Below are 26,261 nucleotides of genomic sequence, written 5' to 3'. Positions count from 1 at the left end.
GTGTCGCTCTAACGGTGTTTTCTTTATTGCGAGAGTGAAGTGATAAGTAATCACAACCAGCGGGAGGGAGAAGTCCTCCACTGCGGGCGCTGTGAGCGTGTGCCGTTCCTCGTCATCGTATTGTGGTGCGATACACCATTGCTGTTGTGCCAAGCGATCATCACGTGGTTCGATTGGAGCACCGATACAAATCATCCGCACCGTGCGCTTCAAGTATTTTAGTTTATATATATATTAGGTTAAGGATTTAAAAAAAAAAAGAAAAAGTATAATTGTATATCTGCCATAATGGCAGAGTGCGATCCTCTTGATATGGACATTGAATCTGATGTTTCCTCCTCACTAACTACTGGGAAGTCGCTTAAACGCGTTCCCCCCTCAGACGATGTCTTTTCAGAGGAAGAGTTAATCAACCTCAACAAGCCCCCTTCAAGAAAATTGGCAAACTTTTCCACTTCGCCCCCTCAATCTCCCGCTCCCGCTTCCGATTATCTCCCGAACTTGCCTCCCAGCCCAACTGTTCCCGCTCCCGCTCAACAATCGACCTCGTCCTCCCCCGCAGTTGTCCCCTCTCCGCGTGTCAAGGTCTATCCAGAAGATGCATCTGGATCTGGCCCATGGGTTGTTTTCTTCCGGCCAAAACCCAACGGGAAATCGCTCAACGTCATTCAGATCATGAAAGATCTGACAAAAAATTATTCCTCCGTGGTCGAAATTAGAAAGGTTCGACCGAACAAACTGCGTGTTGTCGTGGCTGATCGGAAGCAAGCTAACGAGATTGTTGTCGACAATAGGTTCGTACTAGAATATCGCGTCTATGTGCCCTGCCATAACGTAGAAATTTCGGGGGTGATCACAGAAACGGGTCTGACGAGCGCATTAATAAAAGAGGGAGATGGCAGATTTAAAAAGCTCCCTTTGACGAAAGTTAAAATTTTGGACTGCCATCAATTAGGAAAAGTGTCCCAGGAAGAGGGAAAAACAAAATTCACGCCGTCCGACTCGTTTCGAGTAACTTTTGCTGGTTCCGCCCTCCCTGACTACGTTATGGTGGACAAATTGAGGCTTCCGCTGCGTCTCTTCGTGCCAAAGCCCATGACTTGCAACAAATGCAAGTCAGTTGGTCACACAGCAGACTACTGCGCCAACAAGGAGCGCTGTGCCACTTGCGGAGAGCAACATGTGGGCAAATCCTGCAGTGCGACTGAGCATAAGTGTCCATATTGCGGGGGGACCCCACATGAGCTCTCAGCTTGTGAAAATTACAAGAGTCGCTGGGAGAAACAGAAGCGCTCTTTAAAGGAACGCTCGAAACGCACTTTTGCGGAAATTTTAAAGGGCGCTTCTCCACAGGCCCAACAACAACAACATCCAATCTCCTCACACAATATCTTTTCCACGTTGCCAGTTGACGAAATGGAAGCGGACACAGCTCACGGGGGTACACCGTTTATTTCCCAAGGAAATCCCCGGCGCAAAAATGTGACCACTCCCAAAATTCAATCACAAGTCCCTCCGGTGATATCCCCTGTTAGCTTGCCTAAAAAAACGAGTGCAGCGGACAAGCAAAATCAGGTTCCTCCTGGCTTCCGTGGGAATAGTTCACCTTCGAACGACCCAGCACTCGAGGGGACATCAAAAACCCCAACTGTCCCTATTTTTCCGTCCAGCTCAACTTCCCAATCGGGATTTATAAAGTTGTCTGACCTTTTGGATCAAATCTTCAAGTGTTTTAACGTTTCCGACTCCATCAGAACCATTGTCATTTCAATGCTTCCAGTATTAAAGACAATTTTGCAGCAATTGATGCAAACATGGCCCCTCCTTGCAATGATTATCTCTCTTGATGTCTAATTCAAATAGAGAGGTCGGAGATATCACTGTTTTACAGTGGAATTGTCGTAGTCTTATCCCTAAATTGGATACATTCAAATTTTTAATTCATAAGTTCAATTGTGATGTTTTTGCTCTGTCCGAAACTTGGCTTTCTTCGCGAGATGATCTCTCTTTCCATGATTTCAATATTGTACGCTTGGACCGTGATGACAGATACGGAGGGGTGCTATTGGGGATCAATAAGTGCCACTCATTTTTTCGAATTGACCTTCCACCTATTGGAGGGATTGAAGCTGTTGCTTGTCATGCAAACATCAGAGGCAAAGACCTCTGTATTGTCAGCTTGTATTGGCCTCCGAGAGCTGCGGTTAGCCGCAAGCAACTTGTTGACATGTGCTCACTCGTTCCTGAGCCACGATTGATCTTGGGAGACTTCAACTCTCACGGAACTGCCTGGGGGGAACAGTACGACGACAATCGTTCATTGTTGATATATGACCTTTGTAACAGCTTCAATATGACCGTTTTGAACACTGGGGAAACAACACGTGTACCTAAACCTCCTGCTAACCCAAGTGCTCTTGACCTCTCGCTTTGCTCGAATTCACTATCGTTAGATTGCAAGTGGGATGTAATCCAGGACCCCAACGGTAGTGATCACTTGCCAATCAAAATTTCCATCACCATTGGGTCGAATTCTTCTGAATCTATAAACATGGCATATGACCTCACAAGACACATTGACTGGAAAAAATATGCGGACGCGATTGCTCTAGCCATCAATTCCAGAGATGGTTTACCTCCATTGGAGGAGTATAACTTCCTTTCTCGTTTGATCTATGACAGCGCGGTTCGCGCTCAAACGAAACCCATCCCAGGTTCCACTATTCGTCGAAGACCTCCCAATCCATGGTGGGATAGCATATGTTCCAAGCTTTATGTAGAAAAATCGAATGCATTTAAAGCTTTTCGGAAACGTGGAACCCCTGAAAATTTTCAGACGTATTTGGACCTTGAAAATCAATTTAAAAACTTGATCAAAGGGAAAAAACGTGCTTATTGGCGAAATTTCGTGGGAGGTTTGTCACGAGAAACGTCAATGAAAAAATTATGGAAAGTGGCTCGAAACATGAGAAATCGCTCTTCAACGAATGAAAGCGAAGAATATTCACATCGATGGATTTTTAATTTTGCACGGAAGGTTTGTCCTGATTCCGCTCCTGTGCAAAAAATTGTTCGAGATATACCACAAGATAGGTGCGATCTTGATTCCGAGTTTTCGATGGTAGAATTCTCTCTTGCTCTCCTTTCATGTAACAATTCTGCTCCGGGATCGGATAGAATTAAGTTCAACTTGCTGAAAAATCTCCCTGATGTGGCGAAACATCGCTTGTTGAACTTATTCAATCGGTTTCTGGAGCATAATATTGTTCCAGATGATTGGAGACAAGTACGAGTTATAGCTATTCAAAAACCCGGAAAACCCGCGTCCGACTTCAATTCGTACCGCCCAATAGCAATGCTGTCTTGTATACGGAAATTGTTGGAGAAAATGATCTTGTTTCGCCTTGATCGATGGGTTGAAACGAATGGCCTACTCTCAGATACACAATATGGGTTCCGCAGGGGCAAGGGGACGAATGATTGTCTTGCGTTGCTTTCTTCAGAAATTCAACTGGCTTACGCCGAAAAAAAACAAATGGCTTCAGTATTCTTGGACATAAAGGGGGCCTTTGATTCTGTTTCAATAGAGGTTTTGTCAGACAAATTACAATCTCGGGGTCTGCCGCCTCTATTGAATAATATGTTATATAACTTGCTTTGTGAGAAACATTTGAATTTTTCTCACGGGGATTCGACAGTAAGTCGGGTCTCCTACATGGGACTCCCCCAGGGCTCATGTTTAAGCCCCCTTTTGTACAACTTCTATGTAAGCGACATCGACAATTGCCTTACACAAAATTGCAACCTAAGACAACTTGCAGATGATGGAGTGGTGTCTGTCGTAGGATCAAACGAATCCGAACTGCAAGGACCCTTACAAGATACTTTGAACAATTTTTCAACCTGGGCCATTGGGCTAGGGATCGAATTCTCCACGGAGAAAACAGAGATGATGGTTTTTTCTAGGAAGCATAGACCAGCAAAACCAAAGCTTCAACTTTTGGGTAAACCGATCACTCATGCTATGTCTTTCAAGTATCTTGGGGTCTGGTTCGACTCCAAATGTACTTGGGGGGCCCATATTAGGTATCTGAGTAAAAAATGCCAACAAAGAATAAACTTTCTCCGTACAATTACCGGCACCTGGTGGGGAGCCCATCCCGAAGATCTTCTAATGTTGTATCGAACAACTATTCTCTCAGTGATGGAGTATGGCAGTTTCTGTTTTCAATCAGCTGCCAAAACACACCTCATTAAACTCGAGCGAATTCAGTATCTTTGTCTCCGTATTGCGTTGGGATGTATGCCCTCAACGCATACCATGAGTCTCGAGGTTTTGGCAGGCCTACTCCCACTAAAAGATCGCTTCAATTTATTATCTCTTCGGTTCTTCATTCGGTGTAAGGTTATGAACCCATTGGTGATCGGAAATTTTGAGCAGCTGATCGAGCTAAATTTTCATTCTGGATTCATGAGCTCATATCATGAATTCGTCTCCATGCAGGTTGATCCTTCTTCGTATATTCCCAACCGTGTTTGTTTTCCTGACTACATCAATTCCTCTGTGCATTTTGATCTGTCCATGATGCAGGATATCCATGGAATTCCAGATTATCATCGATCGGGGATCGTTCCTACGATTTTCGAAGCAAAGTATGGGCGTGTCAATTGTGATAATATGTACTTTACTGATGGGTCCTCTATGAATGAGTCCACAGGATTTGGAGTGTTCAACAAATTTTTTAGCACCTCACACAGTCTTCAGTATCCTTGCTCAGTGTATATTGCTGAATTGGCAGCAATACACTGGGCGCTGGACAGCGTCGCCTCACGACCTGTTGAACACTATCACATTGTAACGGATAGTCTTAGCTCTGTCGAAGCTATCCGTTCAGTGAGGCCGGAAAAGCACTCGCCGTACTTCCTTGAGAGAATACGAGAAATTTTGAGTGCTTTATCCAGACGCTGTTATGTCATTACCTTTGTCTGGGTCCCTTCACATTGCTCAATTCCGGGTAATGAGAGGGCTGACTCATTAGCAAAGGTAGGTGCAATTGAAGGCGAAATTTATCAGCGTCAAATCGCCTTCAATGAATTTTATTCTTTAGTTCGTAAAAATACCATCGTTAACTGGCAACGCAAATGGAACGAAGATGAATTGGGCCGGTGGCTCCACTCAATTATCCCTAAGGTTAGCCTCAATCCGTGGTTCAAAAGTCTGGAATTGAGTCGGGACTTTATTCGCACCTTCTCCCGACTCATGTCCAATCACTGTTCGTTAGACGCGCTGCTTTTTCGTTTTAATCTTGCCGACAGCAATCTCTGCGGTTGTGGCCATGGTTACCACGATATCGAACACGTTGTTTGGTCGTGCGAGTTGTATCTTGTCGCCAGATCGAATTTAGAAAACTCCCTTCGGGCTAGAGGAAAGCAGTCCAATGTGCCGGTGAGAGATGTGTTGGCTCGGTTAGACCTTGATTACATGTCCCAAATATATGTTTTCCTTAAAGCTATCGATCTTCGAGTGTGATTGTTCATACATCCTTTTTCCCCTCCTTTTCGTCCTTCGCGAGCTATCGGTTCCCTTCCTACTAACATTAGAATAAGTTAAATTGTAAATACATATTAGATGTAAGGATAGTTTTAAGAATTGAGTGTGAAGTGTCAGTGTGAATGAGAATGTGAATGTGAATGTGAGTGCGAGTGTAAACACACATCTCCTTACATCCCATCCTTTTCCTAATGAAAATGTGTCACCCTTCTAAACTCGAGTCGACCGCGAGTAATCGGTTTCCTATTTCATTAACCATAGAATTAAGGAAACAACATATTGATATATGCTAGTTGAAATATAGTTAAGAGTTTGGCTCCATTAAACTTATGTAACTGAGCCTGTAAAAATAAACGGATTAATAAAAAAAAAAAAAAAATGCGTTCGTTTTTTGCAGGGCTCGAGCCTGCCTTTCTCTTCTTCTTGCTCATCGCTCACTACGCGAAGCGTCCAATTTATGACGCGGAAATAAGAACACACGACACGAATAACGCGAAAAACGAACAGAAAAATCAAATGACGATTTCCAAGTTGGATTACCACTGGTGGGGTCCAATCTTAGATCGAAGCGCAGCGAAAGCAAAGTGAACTGGATTACTCAAGAGTCCGATGCCGAATGAAAGTTTGCCTCAGCGAGATCCACTGTTTATACTCTAGGCAAGTATTCCCCTTCATTCTTCTTCTTTTCCTTTGATCACGGAGACTTTAAATCCTACGATTTCCCCTCCGTTGGTCGTCGATGAGTTGCTCGTTATTGATATCTCTGTTCGGGAAAGCACTTAAATGGACAGAACAAATGTATGGGAAAATAGATACACTTAAAGTTTTCATGAATTTTAACCATTTACTAACCAGGGGATTCTATTGTATGGCATTCTATTGGTATGGACTTACGGAATTTCCGATTCGTTTAGTATGTAAATCGCCAAAATCCGTTCGCGGCAAAAATAGTTATTAACGTTAACTTTAATTCATAAAAACGTGACCTGTTTTCTGATTTGACACCCTTAATGAAAGACGTAGTTCTACGTCAAAAATCGAAAACCCAGATTTCCTTTACCAAATCCGTTCCCCTCCCCCTTTGGGTGATTTTTCGATTTTCAATAAACTCAAACTTTGACCGTTTTACGCCACTCTCCCTTAAGTCCGATTGAGCTGATATTTGTGTGTTTTTTCGAGGTGGTAAACATTTTGTATATGGTAACTTTTTGAAATTTTAGGGTCGATTTTTTCCCATACATTCATTGGCTCCCTAATGTACACCTAGGTTTTTTTTCCTACGCGGGGGATACGCGTAGCTCGTAAAAAACCGCGTAACAAAATACCGCGTTAATTGGAAAATCCACATAAAAAAAACAGGTCTTCTAAAATCCTCGTAAGAATCGTAATAAGTAATAAGTCATAAAAACTAAGTTTCGTCACAAGCACTAAAGGGTGTACCGTTTAAAAAGCACAAAATTCACTTTCAAAATTCGAGTTTTTAACCGAATATCAACAAATTTTCAGGGAAAAAAGAAACAATTAAAGTTCGTTTTGGCAACAATCATTTATCATATTTCGCCTTTATATCCGAATGTGCCTAGACCCTAGCCATAAGATTCTGCACGACCTCAGAATTTTTAGAAGGGGCCCCTTCATAATGACCCAATATTTTCTAATTGGGCGCAGTTTCGGAGTGTTTGGGGGGTTCAAATTTTTCGGCACGAAATCGACATCATGTGCCTTGTACCACTTTGTTACGTCCTCCGTGTGGTGGCATGTTGCCAAATCCGGCCAGAAGATCGTCGGGCCGTTGTGAGCCTTCAGGAGAGGGAGAAGCCGCTTTTGGAGATACTCTTCCAAATACACCAGTTCATTCATGGTTATTGCGGTAACGAGAGGTGTACTCCGCTTTCCGCAAATACTTTTTTGCCAAATTATGAACTTCGCGAACTTCGACATCTTCTGTGTCCGGAGGTTCTCGTGAACGTCCAGCTTATGCTTGGCAGTCACATACATGTTTCCTGGAATCTGGTTGAAGTCCACCTTCACATATGTCTCGTCATGAGTTACGCAGCAGTGTGGTTTCGTTGACTTTTGATCGTGCAACTTCAGGGCACGGCTTTTTGCGACCGCATGCTGTTTCTCTTCACGATTTGGGGACTTCTGAAACTCAAACGTACGTAGTCCAGCTCGAGTTCAGGTATTCTGCACGCAAGTTTTGCTCAGATGCCACTTTCTAGCCACATCGTTGATCTGACGGTTATTTTCGGACCTTCGCTTCCGATCAACAATCAGACGTTCTTCGGACCGTTTTATGATACAAGACACCGTGGCGATTCCCAACTTTTTTTCCGATGGCACAATGTGACAGAGTATTCTCGAAGTACTCATGGAAAACTTTTTCGTGCACGCACTGTTCTTACGTCGCCATTTTGGAAACTTGTGCGCATCTGATGAAATTAGCTCACAGAGTGTAAATAATAAACATTAAACTATATTTACATAAAATTTCAATAAATTTTACCCAACGGATCGAAAGTTAGAGCTATATGAGTGTGTGCGGATTTTAAACGACACACCCTTTAATTACTGTTATATGTTCTGAGGAAGTGCTCCCGTGGCCGAGTGGTTAGCGTCAAACCTGATATGCCGGGAGTTCGGGTTCGATTCTCGTTCTGGTCGGGGGAATTTTTCGTCAAAGAAATTTCCTCCGTCTTGCACTGTGGTCACGCATATTCTAGAATTTGCCACTCAGAATGCATTTAAGGCGTGTTTTTTGGCATAGAATTCTCAACTTATTACTAATAAAAAATACGCAAGTAATACTACGTTGAGACGGCGAGGTTCCTCTAGTAACTTTAGTGCTATTTAAGAAGAAGAAGAATATGCTCTGAGGAAGCATGAGAGAGAAATGTGAACTGAGGGAGAGATGTGATATTGCTGAGTGTTTTAAGTGGGTACCGCATAAAAAACCGCGTTAATTGGAAGTTCCGAGTAAAAAAACTTGTAAAAAACCTGCGAAGAAACCAGGGTGTATGTACCTCATTAGTTACATGAAAAACAGATACATCGAATGTTGAAAAATCATCTGTGAAATGCTGCTTCGAAGAAAAGAAATCTGATTTTGCATTGTATAATCACTGGAGATGAAGAACGTATTCATTTTGAGAATCCAGAGGACCAAGTATCAAGGCCGAAGCCGTTTGAATCTGGAAGTGAGGAAGTGAATGGTGGTATGCTACTAACTAGTGATGTTCGGTAATCGTTCGATTAATCGATTAATAATTGTAATAACGATTATTATTCGAACGATTAGCATGCAACTAATCAAAGTGAATCGAAGATTCAAATGAATTCAGGAAACTGACCGCTTACAGAAATCAAAACCGTCGCTCGAATAGCGCAATATTTCCTCTTCTTCTCAAATCGTTCTAACTTTACTAAAGGAACTTTGTCTTTTAAATGCATATCAATTTCAGACAATAATTTAGGTTCATATGGCATACAGAGCATTTTGATTGTATTTATCATGGAAATTCTTTAAAACTTTGCCATGGCGAATAGCCGTTGAAATTTCACAAATGGTGAAGCAAAAAGTAAAAAGATGAGAATTCAAAACAATCATTATGTTTTTAAAAGAGAAACTGAAGAGAACTGTATTTGTTTTTTTCTGTATTGTAGTGACTTTCAACACTTTTGGCTGATCCCTCACTTAACTGTATTTAGTGATTGATAGAAGGAATGGCGTTGCATTGGACTCGTATTAGATGTCTGAACGAGATTGAATTCATAGATGGATGGATGGATTTTTGTGATGGTAGAATATGTTTTGAGAATGTGATTATTTTTTCCGAAACAATCCTTGTTAACAGCAGACAAATTGCCTATTCTGGCGGAAACATGAGAAATTCTACGACCACTGAAAAAAAAAAGAAACGTGCTGAAATGAATGCTGAAAGGTACATAAAGTACAGTCAACTTTTTCCATGGCTTTCCATGGCGAATGGCTTTTTTCAAAAATTCATAATTTTTGAACTACTCGACCAATTTAGATAACCGACATATTCATATCTTTTATATTTGAAATTCTACGCGCAAACTGTTTTCGGAAGGCTTTTAGAGCATACTAGTACAAATATTTTGCGATGTAGGACTCGTCGATATCTCATCTTCACTCAAATTTATTGATATTTTTTCCAAAAAAAAAAACGCTTTTTTCATTTGCTTATCATTATTTCTGGGGGAAATGTAAACAAAGTTTATTAGCGGAATTTGAAATAGTACATTTCACTTTAAATAATGTCTGTGTGTGTGTATTCAAAATTATGTTAATTTTAGTATTTGAGTAAATTGAAACTGAGTTTTTGGGAAAAAAACCTTCACTAACTTTGAGTAGAATTAAGATGTTGACAAGTTCTGCATCACAAAATGTTGGTATTGATAAGCTCTAAAAGTTGTTTGAAGACCATTTTGATGTGAAACCTGAAGAGCAAAAAATCCGTTTTCTTATAGTCACCCTAATCTAACTTAGAAAAAAGAACGCTAAATCGATTATATTAAAAGATAGAAAAAAGCTTTGGTTACAACATTGTCGAACTATGTTTATCTCTATCTATAAAAATGAGAAAGTTAGATTTTTTATTCCACCTAGAATTTTGGTCACCCTATATTTGACAACATTGAAATAAGCGCTTCATCATATGTAATAACGTTGTCTAGAGAATTTTGAGCGCTTGCTATCAAAGTTACATTAGGGTGGCCATGAAAAAACGCTCTGTTGTCTGTATGTTTTTATCCGTAAGCTCTAAAAGCTTACACTTTGAAGTTTGGGATTGTTTTACGAACAAATTTGTAGATGTAGTGGGAAGAAATAAAAAGACGATTTTTTTCAGTTTTTTTTTCAAAGATTTTTTGAACTAACCCAATTTTTGCCAACTAAATCATTAGCAAATCCAGTTAACCTTATCAACCAGGTTCATTTGATTCCTTTAACGTTCCTGTAGAAGTCCAAACTCATGTAAACGGAAGTTATGAATTGTTCATATCATTTTGTACTTATGGTACATTTTGTGATGAGGTGCTTCTTGGCTAAAAAAAAGTGTAAACGTATCATTATGAAACGTTCACTGGGGCTTTGGGGATACATTAGGCTAAAAATTTGTTCGGAAACATTACAATTTACTGTAATATTTGCAGAATTACAGAAATTTTGTAAAACACTACAAACAAAACTGTTTTTGGCACTTGTTTGAAGTCAATGAAAAAAAAAAATTATTTTTTTCTCGATTGTTGAAAAAAGGTTAAATAATTTTTGTTTGTCAAAGTAACAAATTACCAGGGGGTCTCCGTAGCCACATTGGTTGCGCGTTCGCTTAGTAAGCGATCGATCGTGAGTTCAAAACTCAGGGCCCTCATTGACCATCTTTGTGTTGTTACAGAATAACTACGCCCACGCAACAATCATCAGCGATGGAGATCGATCCACGGTCGAACTATGATCGATTCATCCATACAACTGCTCTGCTCTTGCAAGACACATCGGGCTGCTGTTCTATAAATAACTCAACAATGATCAATCAACTGTCTCCGCTGTCCGGTGGTCCAACTGGATAATGGAAGAACAGAAAGAATACTCTTACGCCTAAATGGCTACTGTGTGAATGTACCGGTTCCCGGAATAAATCGCCACAGAAAACGACTGCAACAGAAACCACCGCTTATAAAATGTGTAGTAGGCTATAAATATTGTGGCGCGGTATTGTATTTCAAAACAAGAATTAACCGGGCAAACGTATCGCCCCAGGCAAACGTAACGCCCCGGGCAGACGTATACCGTCCGACGCTCGCTAGAGCTCGGTCGGACATTGCTAAAGGATCGTATCCTATGTTTCAAACTAACCGGGCAATCAGTGGATCCCAGGTTTGCGTGCGAGACACCGCCGCTTCCGACGGCGGGTCGGCGGTGGACTCGGATTGCGTCATCTTGGCGGCATGGGCCGCCTCGATTCCTTATCCTCGCCAAATGGGGACTTCGTCCCCATTACATTGTCCTCAGAATAAATTTCGAAAAACGAGAACAAGAGAATAAATTTATAATAGAAATGTGAGGCACATGATGTTTTTCCCGCGCCAAATATTTCTAGCCTACTACACTTTTTCTAAGCGGTTGTTTCTGTTGCAGTTGTTTACTGTGGCGATTTATTCCGGTCACCGAATGTACCATATGTAATGGTATAGAAGGAATACTGGCGAATGGCAACTGTGTAATGTGCTAATTATAGATATGATAACCATATGACATGTACACGATTAAAATTCGGCTCTGTTACAGCTAAAATACTAATGAGCCTTAAAATAAATAAATGGGATAAAAAAAGTAACAAATTAGCCCTGTGCAGAATTATAAATATGTCCGTAAAACTTTAAAGTTTAAGTTTTATAATGAGATACATGTACTCTTCATGCGTTGAATCATAACAAAGTTACAGCATTTCAAAAATCGCCTAGAAATTTCCGCACCCTGTTTCTTTATTTTTTTTTTTGTTGAGTTTATATGTCATGGAAATATAAGAACAATAAAAGAGAGCAGAATAAGTACGCGTCAAAAGTTTCACTATATAATACTCTCCCTATTACTCGCAGAAAACACTCTACGTTGTGCGTTTGAAGCTCCAACACAAGAACATGAACATTTTCTGCCAAAAATGATATCTTTTTTGTCAACGCTAGTTTTGGTTGCACCTATACACACACTCCTAGTCCGCAAATCCCAAAATAAAGAGTTAATTATCAACTCCTTGGGGTCGATATCGGTTTCCCAGGTGACGACGTAAACGAATACTGAATTGAGGATCGACGAGGTGTAAAAATCGTTTCCATTCAATTAACACAAGTGTTTATTTGAAACTGTATAAGTTGTGTTACGTGAACCAACAAATTTGTATGTATTAGTTTTGAATTTTGTATGAATAAGATGCAGACAAAATTTTGAAAGAAATTTGGCTATAGGGATCGGGATAGGGATGAACTGATACATTCATTCTGGAAAAAGGGGCTCTTGCCCCAAAATAGTTTGAGAATACCTGCTATAGAGCAATTCCACGCAAAATAAGCCATATTCCGCTGTATTCTGGAATTGACTTCAGTTCACGCAGCGAATTCGTTTTTATATCTTCAATGCTGTCCAAAGGGGTGATTTGAGTATCGGAAATAGGAAAAAAAATCACACGGGCTTAACACTCAGGTTTTTTTTTACGCGGGGGATAAAAAACCGCGTAAAAAACCCGCGTTAATTGGAAAATCCGCGTTAAAAAAACCTCGTAAAAAACTTCGTCCCCTTTTTTCACTCACAATGATCGATCAATGAACTGGCGCATTATTGTTATAAAAAAATCAAGCGTTATCCTCCCAAAAATCTGGTACAGGGCGCGTGCGGTAATTTTGCACTGAATTTTAAATAGCTGTATATCGGCCCTGTGTATTACGAAATTGAGCAGCAATGGATAGCCAACGCTTCTAAGTATCCGTAAACAAATAACAACTGTCAACGAGGGAAATATGGCGAAACAAGTGTATATTCGAAGTTCTCTAGTCAATTTTTTTCGCGCCGGAATGGGCGTAAATGATATAATTCAACTCGTAAACGTCAAACAGAGTAGTGTACTACATAAAGATGGCCTGTGAAATGGAATAAACAGCATATACTCCTAAGCTAATGCTAAAAGGAAACGCCGCAATGGCTAGCGGAAAATGTTCCACAATTCTGGGAGAAAGAAATATGGCCGTCTAACAGTCCTGATATCAATCCCTCGGATTAATTTGTGTGGGACGTCGTTGAATGGGACACTTATGAAGCCCCTCATACAACAATTAGATCGCTAAAGTCACAAATCATGAAGGTAATGACGTCACTAAATCGCGACATGATAAAATGAGCTTGCAGCAGTTTCCGGAAGCATCTTACAACGGTCAGCGACTATTAATGCGACTTTTTCGAAAAAAAAATTGATGGATTTGATGCTTTATTGTTTGAAAGAAAATGAATAAAGTAAACTTCAGTACATAAATAATTTTTAAATAATTATTTGATGATATAAGTCACTTTGTGCAAAATTACCGCACGCACCCTGTAGTTTGCGAGGAATTTTCTCTCTCAAACGCCTCATAACACGAAGGTAATACTCTTTGTTGGCCGTTTGACACTTCGGAATGGGAGAATTAAGCGCTTTTGACACTAGCCGTGCTGCGACTTTTATCATGCCCAAAACAACAACCAAAATGTGACGAACGGTTTCGTGAGAGATATTTGGTTCACGGGCTAGCTCTATCATACTATAATGACTATTTCCAAGCACCACTCGTTTTATTTTGTCATGTTTGCTGATGAGAATTGAAATTTACTTAACTTTCCAGACTCACTATCAGGGCACGGCATAGTCATAGTCAACTGAGGATAGTCGGCTGACTAACCGACTGACTATTTCCGTAGTCAGTTAGTAATGGCTTTTGGCTTCGTCACCCAGTTTCTCCGCCAAAACGACTGAACAGTCAGTCGGGCGTTTAGTCGCTATCTCCCTCTACCGACTCGACTATATCATTTCATTCTTCCCAGTCAAATTGTCCTCATTGCATTTTGAAGTGACTTCCCCCAAAACGAATTCGTTCCTCTCTCTCTTTCCCATGTATCTTTATGCATGCATCGATGTTTGAGTTCACCGTGGTTTGACAAACGCTACAGGTGAGCTAGATTTTTTGTATCTTTCACGAAAATTACTCACACGTATAAAATAATGTGCTGTGTGTGAGCTATTTTGCACGCCTATTACCTACTAATACTAACGCGAGGACCTTTATAGCATACTTGATAAATGTTCGTTGGTTTGAGTTCAAGATGGGTAGAAAATAAACCGTCCATTGATGAGGTAACTACGTCAAGTTTTCGTTCCCTTTTTATATGGACGTACAATAAGATTGCATACGGGGTACAAAATAAGCGTCAGGGGGAAATGGAAATGTGGATTGAAGTCAGTTGAATGAAGAGACATATTTGTATTCATTAGTCGAGTCAGTTAAAATAACCACTGACTGGACTAGTTCACCAGTCATCCTCGACAGTCAACGCTAGTCAATTCATTTTCTAGTCAAGGCATTTTTTTGTTGGCGGTGACTGCCGAAGCAGCTCTAGTCGAAGCGGAGCTACTGGGAGTAGAGTCGGTCTTCATTTTTCACCGTCGAAGATTTCGGGCCCTGCTCACTATAGTTCACGCTTTTCAAATATGCTGCAGAGTTTGTTGTCTTCAGCCGGAGCTCAAGATGAATTGTGTGTTGCTTTGAACAGTTACGTTAGATTTGTTTTCAATCTTAATAAGTATCGTCTCTGGTGCTCCCTTGGCCGAGTGGTTAGCGTCATAACTAACATGCCGGGTGTTCGGGTTCGATTCCCGTTCTGGTCGGGGGAATTTTTCGTCAAAGAAATTTCCTTAGACTTGCACTGTGATCACGCGTATTCTAGAGCTTGCCACTCAGAATGCATTCAAGGCGTGTTATTTGACATAGAAATCTCAACTAAGTACTAATAAAAATGACGCAAGTAATACTACGTTGAGACGGCGAAGTTCCTCTAGGAACGTTAGTGCCATTGAAGAAGAAGAAGAAGTATCTTCTCTATCTATATTAGTCACCTTTAAAAACCAGTATTGGGATCGTCATTCACAGGGTTTTGGAAGTTGTGTGCATTCTAAACACTTTTCAAAATAATTATTTTTTATCTTCCTCGATATACAAAAGAAAAATTGCAAATTTTTAGATCGAGAAATTTCACAATTCCTCAGCTCAATACGTCGTGTTTGACAACACTACATTTGTAAGGAACATCCATAATTTATTGGAACATCCTTCATAGTAATGCTGAAAATTATAATTTTGAAAGAGCATTTCGGTGAGATAGCATGGCCCAATAGGGAGTACATTTGAGAATCTTAGAATGAGTTTGTGTATACAATTTAGATTAGTTAAAATGTTTGTTTTCATTTAATTCGAATCATATGCGGCAACTGAAAAAAGTATTTCCTTATTCTGTAATAAAGCATTACAAAAAACAAAAGTTTTAGGCGAACGATATAACAGTAAATATTATCTAAAAGTTCTAAAAGAGGATCAGGAAGATTAATTGTGCACTCAACACCTGAATAACAATCTCCCAATTGACGAAAAAATCTCGGTTGAGTTGGAAGATAATTGCATAATACTGTTCAAAAGTGATACTGAATCAATGATTCAATTCGAAAAAAAGATAAAGAAAGAAACAATGTGTTAAATACTTGCTACATCATCGTTTCGAGTGCTTGAACGAATATCTGGGTAGAACATCTGCTGTTGCAACACCTTGCTCATGTAGCCAGCGATATGGAATTTCATTCTTGTGAATGGCTCTTTTCGAATTATTCTCCCAAAATTATTCCTTGATTCCAAGAACACTCTGAAATACATACTATTCGATAGAACTCTACTTACTATGCTGAGTGCGGTCATAATGCAGGCACGTGTCGGTGGTGAGTCACCCGCTCCACCGTCGCTGACCTGTATCGATGAGACCGATGAGTTGCTGCTGCCGCTGCTACTACCATTGCAAGCCGAATGACCGTTGACTTTCGAGTCGCCGTTTTCCGAGTGGATGTCCTCCGTCGACGAAGCGCCGTGCATTCCAATACTGCTGTGGCTGCTGCTGTCGGCATTTGAATCCTGCAAACGTAAGGATGCAAACAGCAAAAAACACACACACATAAATAGAAGGAAATTTAGTACCAAGTCTAATGAATTCAGAACATATTTTCCGCCTCGGCAGAGGAAAGCAAATTTATGTGTGAAGTCTATAAAATTTATTTCTTCCGGGGTGGTCAGGTCGCTCGTATGGACATGCATATATAGCGGCAACAGAACACACCTTCCAAGGCGATCCACTTTGATTGACTGACTTTTATTTCCCGTGCCGTGCCCAGATCGGAAAACGTTGGGTCGAGCCCCCCGTCTGAACCTTTATGTAGCGCCGTGATAGATTTATTAGATTAACAAATAAGATAATAAAAGACACTGTGGGAGTTCTACTTCATTCTAAATCACACGTAGGAGAATTTGTAGAGAAAATCGCTTCGACCGTCCGTTGGCGAGCGGCAGCCTTGCGTTCATCTGGATTGAAAAATCCAAATCCGGAAGCCCTGCTGGGAATCTATAGCGTCGGAGTGGAGTGGAGTGAGAGATTGGCGCAACGATGCGAATGGGAAAGCCCTGCCTTGTACATCGAATCGGTTTCCGTCCGAGGCGGAGCAGTGCTTCAGAAAATTCTAATCCACGCCGTTTTCATTGGGGTGTACGAACTAACAAAAGCCACGAATAAGTACTGTCTGCGGGGGGAAGCAACAGAAATAGACAAGAAGCCTATGCTGACCAGATAGGCGCAGGCAGTCACGCTCTGTCCTTCAACTGGACACTCGCCATCGTTGTTGGCGGGAGGGTGAGCAAAACCTTTTAGGAAAATTATTTCGAATGAATAAAATATTTTTATCATTGGACTTATCTTTACCCCTCTGTTTTTCTTTCCGTCCATTGTGGAAACTGGGGAAGGGGTGTTTATCGTTTTCATATCAACGACGGGGCATCACGTGGTAAAGCCATTGGAATGTTGAATTGTTGGAACGAGACTACCGGATCGGAAACTGGAAGCGGTCCTCGGTCTCCTGTAATGACCGGCGAAGTTTGACATGCGAAGGAGCGTAACGGGGCGTGTAGTCATAGTAATAATACCTTTGTCGACGATTTGATGATGAATACTGTTGTTGTACTGTTGAGCCGACTTTTGGATTTGGTTAGCGACGCAGACTTTGCATAAATTGGTCATTTTGTTTTTTTTTCAGGATTTAGAGGATAGCCCGAGCGATGGGATTAGTATTGAGTTCATTTTTTAATCACCATTTGTCTCTAGGTGAGAAACAGTGCAATTATATTTTGTGAAATGCTTCCTGAGAGGGATTCTTCGTTGTTGTTGAAAATACCAGAAAAGGACCAGGAATGGCTCGTTTAAAAGTCTGCTTTTGTTGGACCGATTACAGAAATAAGATTTACGTTTTCAGCTAGACCAATAAAGTAAATGAAATCTTGACTGAAAACTGTCATTTGCACTCCAGAGATGAATATAGTTTTTAAATGATTGGTGTCTTATGAACAAATTCGAATCGTTTACACGATTGTTTGGACACGAAACGCGTTGTTTCTCAATTGGATCCAACGACGTAATTTTTCTTCAGCAATCCATCCAGGTTAAGGTCGATGAAGACACGCTAGAACTAATCAGCGTCGTACTCACATTATAAAACATATTAAAACAGGTGACGATAAATGGATTTTAGAGTTAGACATGCAATCCAGTCAATGAATTTGTGAACAGCGTTTTCCGAATGTGTTGAATCGTATCAAAGTCGATCGAAAGTCATGGTAGCGTTGACTATTTGTATATTATCAAGACGAGTATTATCTGAGCGTTATACTAGAGTGAATTCGTCAAAAAAAAAAATGGGTTGGTTATATCCGCAAGGTTGACGTGGGAGTATCCCCGGCTTGTATGAAACAACAACTTCAACTTCTATTATTCATACTATAGAGGCTTTGAACTTGAAAGTTCGTTTGCCTCTAGTATCTGTACGATTTTCCCAGGTCCCTAAGTTTAGAAGACCGTGTTAGGATAACATATTCTTGTGAAAAGGAGGTAACAGTTTCCCAAACCATTCAGAATTCAGAATTGACTGCAGCATCCAGGAAAAGCACAACAGCTACTGTGCAAAATTTGATGAAGAGATTTCGTCAAAGGTGCGTTCGTTCTAAAGAGCATAATATTTTGACTTATATCAGTCACAATATTGTTTCACATTGAACTGAACTTCAATAAACCAAAAACAAAAGTAGAAATAACAGTCGCGTTTTTTTTTTTTTACGAATAGATGTTGCTACAGACATTTTGATACAGTTCTTAGTTCAAACTAATATAGCAGCCAAGCATAATCTAAACACAGGGAAACTTCGATTGTACGTTATATCGAATCATAATAAAGAACATAGCTCATATTACTTCATTGCGATGCTGTTTGGGTAGTGTTAGTAAATAATGATGAAAAAATTCAACTAGAAGGTGAAGCCAACCTTTCTCATGATGTTTTTCTTCATAATGTTGATTGACGGTATATAGATAAAATGGCCGTTTGCTTGTTAAAAAAACTTTTTCCCTGTAACAGTGCCCTTCTTCCGATGTTTGGGAGATTTGTTGGTAGTTGAATGGACTATTCATATAATTTTTCGTTCAGAATTAAAGAAAACATTTTTTTAGAAAAATCAATTTCAATTTTTGATATACAGGGTAACTTCGATATAACGTACATTTTACTTTCAAAATTGTACGTTGTATCGAATTGTACGTTATATCTAAGCATAATAAAGATCTTTGAAACGTAGCTTATATTACTTTATTGTATTGCTGTTTGAGTAAGGTTGATGAATAAAAACAATAAGAAGACGAAGCTAACTTTTCTCATGATGCTTTCCTTCGTTCTGTTGATTGAAGTTTGGTTCATTTAGAATCCGGAATCACAAAACAGTTGTATTTCGGGATTGGTTAAAGTTACAACACAAGCTTTAGCATCAAAATACAGATAATTCATTGTTCTTAAAAAAAAAAATTGAAATAATATTCTTTTTTTGACTTTGATAATGTGTACGTTATATCGAGGTAAAATGTACGTTATATCGAGTGACGTTATAACGAGGGTACGTTATATCGAAGTTTCCCTGTATGTATATTTTATATTTTTTAAAACATTTTTTGTATTTTTTTATGAAAGGTTTAATTATTTCCTTTGACTAAAATTTTTTAAAGCTTGAACTTTTAAAGGTATTTTTTGTTTGATAAAAGTTAAAAAAGGGTAGCATTTCAAAAAAAATCTAACTTAAAAACTATAAGAACTATAGAATTTTTGTCAAACAATGAAATATAGGAAATTGTTCAAGCTTTCAGTGAAAATAGCAAACAAATTAAAAAAAACATTAATTTTTTTTTTGAAAATTGAAATTCGTTTTTTTCTAGAAAACATATTTTTTTCTACATTGTGAACGAAAATTATATGTATCTATACATTTAAAAATCTCGTGTCAAGATGATCGTGGTCGAACTCCGCCCAAACGACTTGACCGATTTTTATGAAATAATTTAAAAAAACTTGGTAGGCATGAGAATAGGTCGTAAACTATATATGATTACTGTTTATTTAATACCGAATAGTGGTCCTTTGCAGCAAAACGAAATTTTTGATTTTTTTGTATTTTTTACTTGAATGAAGTCAGAATACTAAAATTCAAGATTTTATGATTTTTCACCCCCATCCTCTATGTTTTATAGCGATTTTTGTTATAAGAATGAATTTATCTACGATGTCCAATAACAGGTGACTCTGCGCCCACTTCATTGAACTTCAATCACGTACGCAAATAACATCACTTCGAATAAAGTCAGACGCCAACAAGCTTGAAATCTTAATGAATGAACACAATGCATCATTGAAATTCTTCAAATTACACATGCTCGGATTGCAAAATGACAATCACGTTATTGTCATCAATCCTGATAATACACCGCAAGAACGCGAGAGTAGATTCAATGCGCGTGCCGCTGAATACATTGCTGGAATCATGGTAGGTGACTGAACAACGACGCAAGAAATTGTGATTCGAAAAAGAAACAATATTCTTGAGTGCGTCATCAACACACACCGTTCAAACGACGCTCTCCATCTTTCGCTCCAGTGGAACTAACGTTCCTAACGTTTACTGTCTCAAAGTAGTATTACTTGCATCATTTTAATTATGACTTAGTTGGGATTTATATGTCAAGAAAAACGCCTTGAATGTATCCTGAATGACAAACTTTACAATATGTGTGACCACAATGCAAGTCAGATGAAGTTTCTTTGACGAAAAATGTCCCGACAGCTCTGATGGGACAACACGGATATTGCGTAAACATCAAATCATTAGATCCCGCCACAGGCGCTTTAATCATTATGGACATCATTACTCATTTTGAATTAGTATTTATGAAACTGTGTATAGAGGAGTCGAAACCAACATAACAGTGCGCTCGATGGATTTTTATGTGTGTCGTATGAAGTCATTCTACAATGTCATGAGTTATGCCAACAATCCATGGTCGACATAAACGCGAAGGTAGAGAGCGTATAACTGCGATTCCTACGGAACAAGAATGCTTGCGAGACGCTATCACGAGCAACGCCGATACAGCCTTTGTTAGTCCAAGCCATAATGCATGCATTGTCATGATATAACAGCACGTGCGTTCAAATAAAAAAGAAGTATTTAATGAGCTTCATCACAACATTACACGTATTCAGTCTAACATGTTACTGGATAGTATAATTTCCTCGGAAGTTCCAGATCCGTCTACTGATTAACTGCTTATCTGATTCTGAATCTATTTGACTCAAGTCCAATCGAGTTGTTCCTGGCCACGCAATTCGATATAGACACCATGGAGCTTTGTTTTCCATTCCAGTAAAGCGAAAATGATAATGAATTCCCAGGTGATGAAAATAAATGGAAATAAACATAACTGATCAAAATTAAAATCTCTAATATGTTTTCTGTGTAACATAGTAACATATTATCTGCAAGTAGGTAAACGTCTTAAACGAAAATTGTCTTTGATAATAATTTTATATTAGGGATAAAGTTTTGAGACAAGCAACATCAAATAAAAATTTTCTTTCAAATTTTAACAACTTGCTCCACGAATATGGAATAATTATTTTGACGTTTATTTTGCGTCAAGACAAGATTGCCACAACTCATAGCATGACTGAATTTAAATTGAACGGATTTCAGAATGCAAAAGTCGATCGAATCGTGAGATCCGACAGAGGTTCAAATCTATCGGAATCTGGAATATGGGTGACTGTTCGATAACAATACCACAAACATAGCTCATGGTCCATGAGGAAAAATCCTTCCTTATCTTGCTTGCCAGATGGAATGGCGAATGTCCAATACATTAACGAAGAAATACTGATAATGGCGGACAACCATTCACAAATTGATTTATTTGTTTACACACAAGAGTCACAAGAATCAAGTTCTATTCTATCGGTAATATTCGATCAATTTTGAAGATCGTTAAAACATTGATATACACTCACACTACTTTAGTTATTTTTAATTTTACAACCAACATATTCATTAGAAATAATTGTAATGGTAGAACAACGTTTGCCGGGTCAGCTAGTAATCCATATAGCTACCAACAAGTCTCCCGTAGGGGCTGGGAAGTCAGAGAAAGAGGTAATTCAGAGGGAAGTTCAGAGAAAGAGGTAATCTACCTTAACAAGCCCCCCTCAAGAAAATTGGCAAACTTTTCCTCTTCACCCCCTCAATCTCCCGCTCCCGCTTCCACTCTACTACCGAACTTGCCTCCCAGCCCTATTGATTCCGCTCCCGTTCAATAATCGACCTCGTCCTCCCCTCAGTTGTTTCCTCTCCTCGTGTCAAGGTCTATCCAGACGATGCACTTGGAGCTGGTCCATGGGTTGTTTTTTTCCGGCCTAAACCAAAAGGAAAGTCAATTAATGTCATTCAGGTTTCGAAAGAACTGGCAAGATTATATTCCTCCGTGGTCAAAATCTCTAAGGTTAGACCGAACAAACTGCGTGTTGTCGTGAGTGATCGGAAACACGCGAATGCAATTGTGATCGACGAGAGATTCTCCCTAGAGTATCGCGTCTACGTGCCCTCCCATGACGTAGAAATCTCGGGGGTGGTAACTGAAACTGGTCTGACGTGCGAAATGATAAAAGAAGGAGTTGGTAAATTTAAAAGACTCCCGTTGGTTGGTGTTAAAATTTTGGACAGCCGCCAACTAGGAAAAGTATCCCAAGAAGAGGGAAAAACTAAATTCACGCCGTCAGACTCGTTTCGAGTAACTTTTGCTGGTTCCGCTCTACCTGACTACGTCATGGTGGGCAAATTGAGATTGCCTGTGCGACTCTTCGTGCCAAAGCCCATGACTTGCCAAAAATGCAAGTCAGTTGGTCACACTTCAGATTATTGTGCCAACAAGGAGCGCTGTACCACTTGCGGAGAGCAACATGAGGGGAAATCCTGCAGTGCGACTGAGCATAAATGTCCATATTGCGGGGGATCCCCACACGAGCTCTCAGTTTGTGAAACTTACAAGAGTCGCTGGGAGAAACAGAAGCGCTCTTTGAAGGAACGCTCGAAACGCACTTTTGCGGATATTTTAAAGGGCGCTTCTCCACTGGCCCAACAACAACAACCAATCAACACACAAAATGTCTTCGCCACGTTGGCCGTTGACGAAATAGAAGCGGACACAGCTAACGGGGGCACACCGTTCATTTTCCAAGGGAATCCCCGGCGCAAAAATGTGACCACTCCCAAAGTTAAAGGACAAGCCCCTCCGGTGATACCCCCTGTTAGCATGCCTAAAAAATCGAGTGCAGCGGACAAGCAAAATCAGGTTCCTCCTGGTTTCCGTGGGAATAATTCACCTTCGAATGGCCCAGCACTCGAGGGGACATCAAAAACCCCAACTGTCCCTGTTTTTCCGTCCAGTTCAACTTCCCAATCGGGATTTATAAAGTTGTCTGACCTTTTGGACCAAATCTTCAAGTGTTTTAATGTTTCCGACTCCATCAGAACCATTGTCATTTCAAAGCTTCCAGTATTAAAGACAATTTTGCAACAATTGATGCAAACATGGCCCCTCCTTGCAATGATTATCTCTCTTGATGTCTAATTTAAATAGAGAGGTCGGATATATCACTGTTTTACAGTGGAATTGTCGTAGTCTTATCCCTAAATTGGATACATTCAAATTTTTAATTCATAAGTTCAATTGTGATGTTTTTGCTCTGTCCGAAACTAGGCGAGATGATCTCTCTTTCCACGATTTTAATATCATACGCTTGGACCGTGATGACAGATACGGAGGGGTGCTATTGGGTATCAATAAGTGCCACTCATTTTTTCGAATTGACCTTCCACCTATTGGAGGGATCGAAGCTGTTGCTTGTCATGCAAACATCAGAGGCAAAGACCTCTGTATTGTCAGCTTGTATTGGCCTCCGAGAGCTGCGGTTAGCCGCAAGCAACTTGTTGACATGTGCTCACTCCTTCCTGAGCCACGATTGATCTTGGGAGACTTCAACTCTCACGGAACTGCCTGGGGGGAACAGTACGACGACAATCGTTCATTGTTGATATATGACCTTTGTAACAGCTTCAATATGACCGTTTTGAACACTGGGGAAACAACACGTGTGCCTAAACCTCCTGCTAATCCAAGTGCTCTTGACCTCTCGCTTTGCTCGAATCCACTATCGTTAGATTGCAAGTGGAATGTTACCCAGAACCCCAACGGTAGTGACCACTTGCCAATCAAAATTTCCATCACCATTGGGTCGAATTCTTCTGAATCTATAAACATGGCATATGACCTCACAAGACACATTGACTGGAAAAAATATGCGGACGCAATTGCTCTAGCCATCAATTCCAGAGATGGTTTACCTCCATTAGAGGAGTATAACTTCCTTTCTCGTTTGATATATGACAGCGCGGTTCGCGCTCAAACGAAACCCATCCCAGGCTCCACTTTTCGTCAAAGGCCTCCCAATCCATGGTGGGATAGCCAATGTTCCAAGCTTTATCAGGATAAATCGAACGCATGTAAAGCTTTTCGGAAACGTGGAACCATTGAGAATTTTCAAACGTATTTGGACCTTGGAAATCAATTTAAAAACTTGATCAAAGGGAAAAAACGTGCTTATTGGCGAAATTTTGTTGGAGGTTTGTCACGAGAAACGTCAATGAAAAAATTATGGAAAGTGGCTCGAAACATGAGAAATCGCTCTTCATCGAATGAAAGTGAAGAATATTCACATCGATGGATTTTTAATTTTGCACGGAAGGTTTGTCCCGATTCCGCTCCTGTGCAAAAAATTGTTCGAGATATACCACAAGGTAGGTGCGATCTTGATTCTGAGTTTTCGATGGTAGAATTCTCTCTTGCTCTGCTCTCATGTAACAATTCTGCTCCGGGATCGGATAGAATTAAGTTTAACTTGCTGAAAAACCTCCCTGATGTGGCGAAACATCGCTTGTTGAATTTATTCAATCGGTTTCTGGAGCATAATATTGTTCCAGATGATTGGAGACAAGTGCGAATTATAGCTATTCAAAAACCCGGAAAACCCGCGTCCGACTTCAATTCGTACCGCCTAATAGCAATGCTGTCTTGTATACGGACATTGTTGGAGAAAATGATCTTGTTTCGCCTTGATCGATGGGTTGAAACGAATGGCTTACTCTCAGATACACAATATGGGTTCCGCAGGGGCAAGGGGACGAATGATTGTCTTGCGTTGCTTTCTTCAGAAATTCAAATGGCTTACGCCGAAAAAAAAAACAAATGGCTTCAGTATACTTGGACATAAAGGGGGCCTTTGATTCTGTTTCAATAGAGGTTTTGTCAGACAAATTACACTCTCGGGGTCTGCTGCCTCTGTTGAATAATATGTTATATAACTTGCTTTGTGAGAAACAGTTGATTTTTTTCTCAATGGGAATCGACAGTAAATCGGGTCTCCTACATGGGCCTCACCCAGGGCTCATGTTTAAGCCCCCTTTTGTACAACTTCTATGTAAGCGACATCGACAATTGTCTTACACAAAATTGCAGCCTAAGACAACTTGCAGATGATGGAGTGGTGTCTGTCGTAGGATCAAACGAATCCGACCTGCAAGGACCCTTACAAGATACTTTGAACAATTTTTCAACCTGAGCCATTGGGCTAGGTATCGAATTCTCCACGGAGAAAACAGAGATGGTGGTTTTTTCTAGGAAGCATAGACCAGCAAAACCAAAGCTTCAACTTTTGGGTAAACCGATCACTCATGCTATGTCATTCAAGTATCTTGGGGTCTGGTTCGACTCTAAATGTACTTGGGGGGGGGGGGGGGCCCATATTAGGTATCTGAGTAAAAAATGCCAACAAAGAATAAACTTTCTCCGTACAATTATCGGCACATGGTGGGGAGCCCATCCAGAAGATCTTATAATGTTGTATCGAACAACTATTCTCTCAGTGATGGAGTATGGCAGTTTCTGTTTTCAATCAGCTGCCAAAACACATCTCATTAAACTCGAGCGAATTCAGTATCTTTGTCTCCGTATTGCGTTGGGATGTATGCCCTCAACGCATACCATGAGTCTCGAGGGTTTGGCAGGCGTAATCCCACTAGAAGATCGCTTCAATTTATTATCTCTTCGTTTCCTCATCCGGTGTAAGGTTATGAACCCATTGGTGATCGGAAATTTTGAGCAGCTTATCGAGCTAAATTTTCATTCAGGATTCATGAGCTCATATCATGAATTCATCTCCATGCAGGTTGATCCTTCTTCGTATACTCCCAACCGTGTTTGTTTTCCTGACTACATCAATTCCTCTGTACATTTTGATCTGTTCATGAAGGAGAAAATCCATGGAATTCCAGATTATCATCGATCGGAGATCGTTCCTACGATCTTCAATGCAAAGTATGGGCGTGTCAATTGTGATAATATGTACTTTACTGATGTGTCCTCTATGAATGAGTCCAC

At 40.1% G+C, this 26,261-nt stretch overlaps 1 protein-coding gene across 2 annotated transcripts in view; it reads right to left on the bottom strand.

Annotated features, from left to right (window-relative positions):
* The window catches only part of LOC129765004 (uncharacterized), a 257,376-nt gene that overhangs the window by 4,804 nt on the left and 226,311 nt on the right, over nt 1-26,261 (bottom strand). For both annotated transcript variants that reach the window (XM_055764743.1, XM_055764742.1), the window contains exon 9: nt 16,046-16,273. In XM_055764743.1, the coding sequence (XP_055620718.1) occupies nt 16,046-16,273 (228 nt within the window). The remainder of the gene's footprint in view (nt 1-16,045; nt 16,274-26,261) is intronic.

This window comes from Toxorhynchites rutilus, chromosome 2 (assembly GCF_029784135.1).
Source record: "Toxorhynchites rutilus septentrionalis strain SRP chromosome 2, ASM2978413v1, whole genome shotgun sequence".
NCBI classification, from domain to species: domain Eukaryota; kingdom Metazoa; phylum Arthropoda; class Insecta; order Diptera; family Culicidae; genus Toxorhynchites; species Toxorhynchites rutilus.
This window is presented reverse-complemented; position numbering and strand designations above follow the sequence as displayed.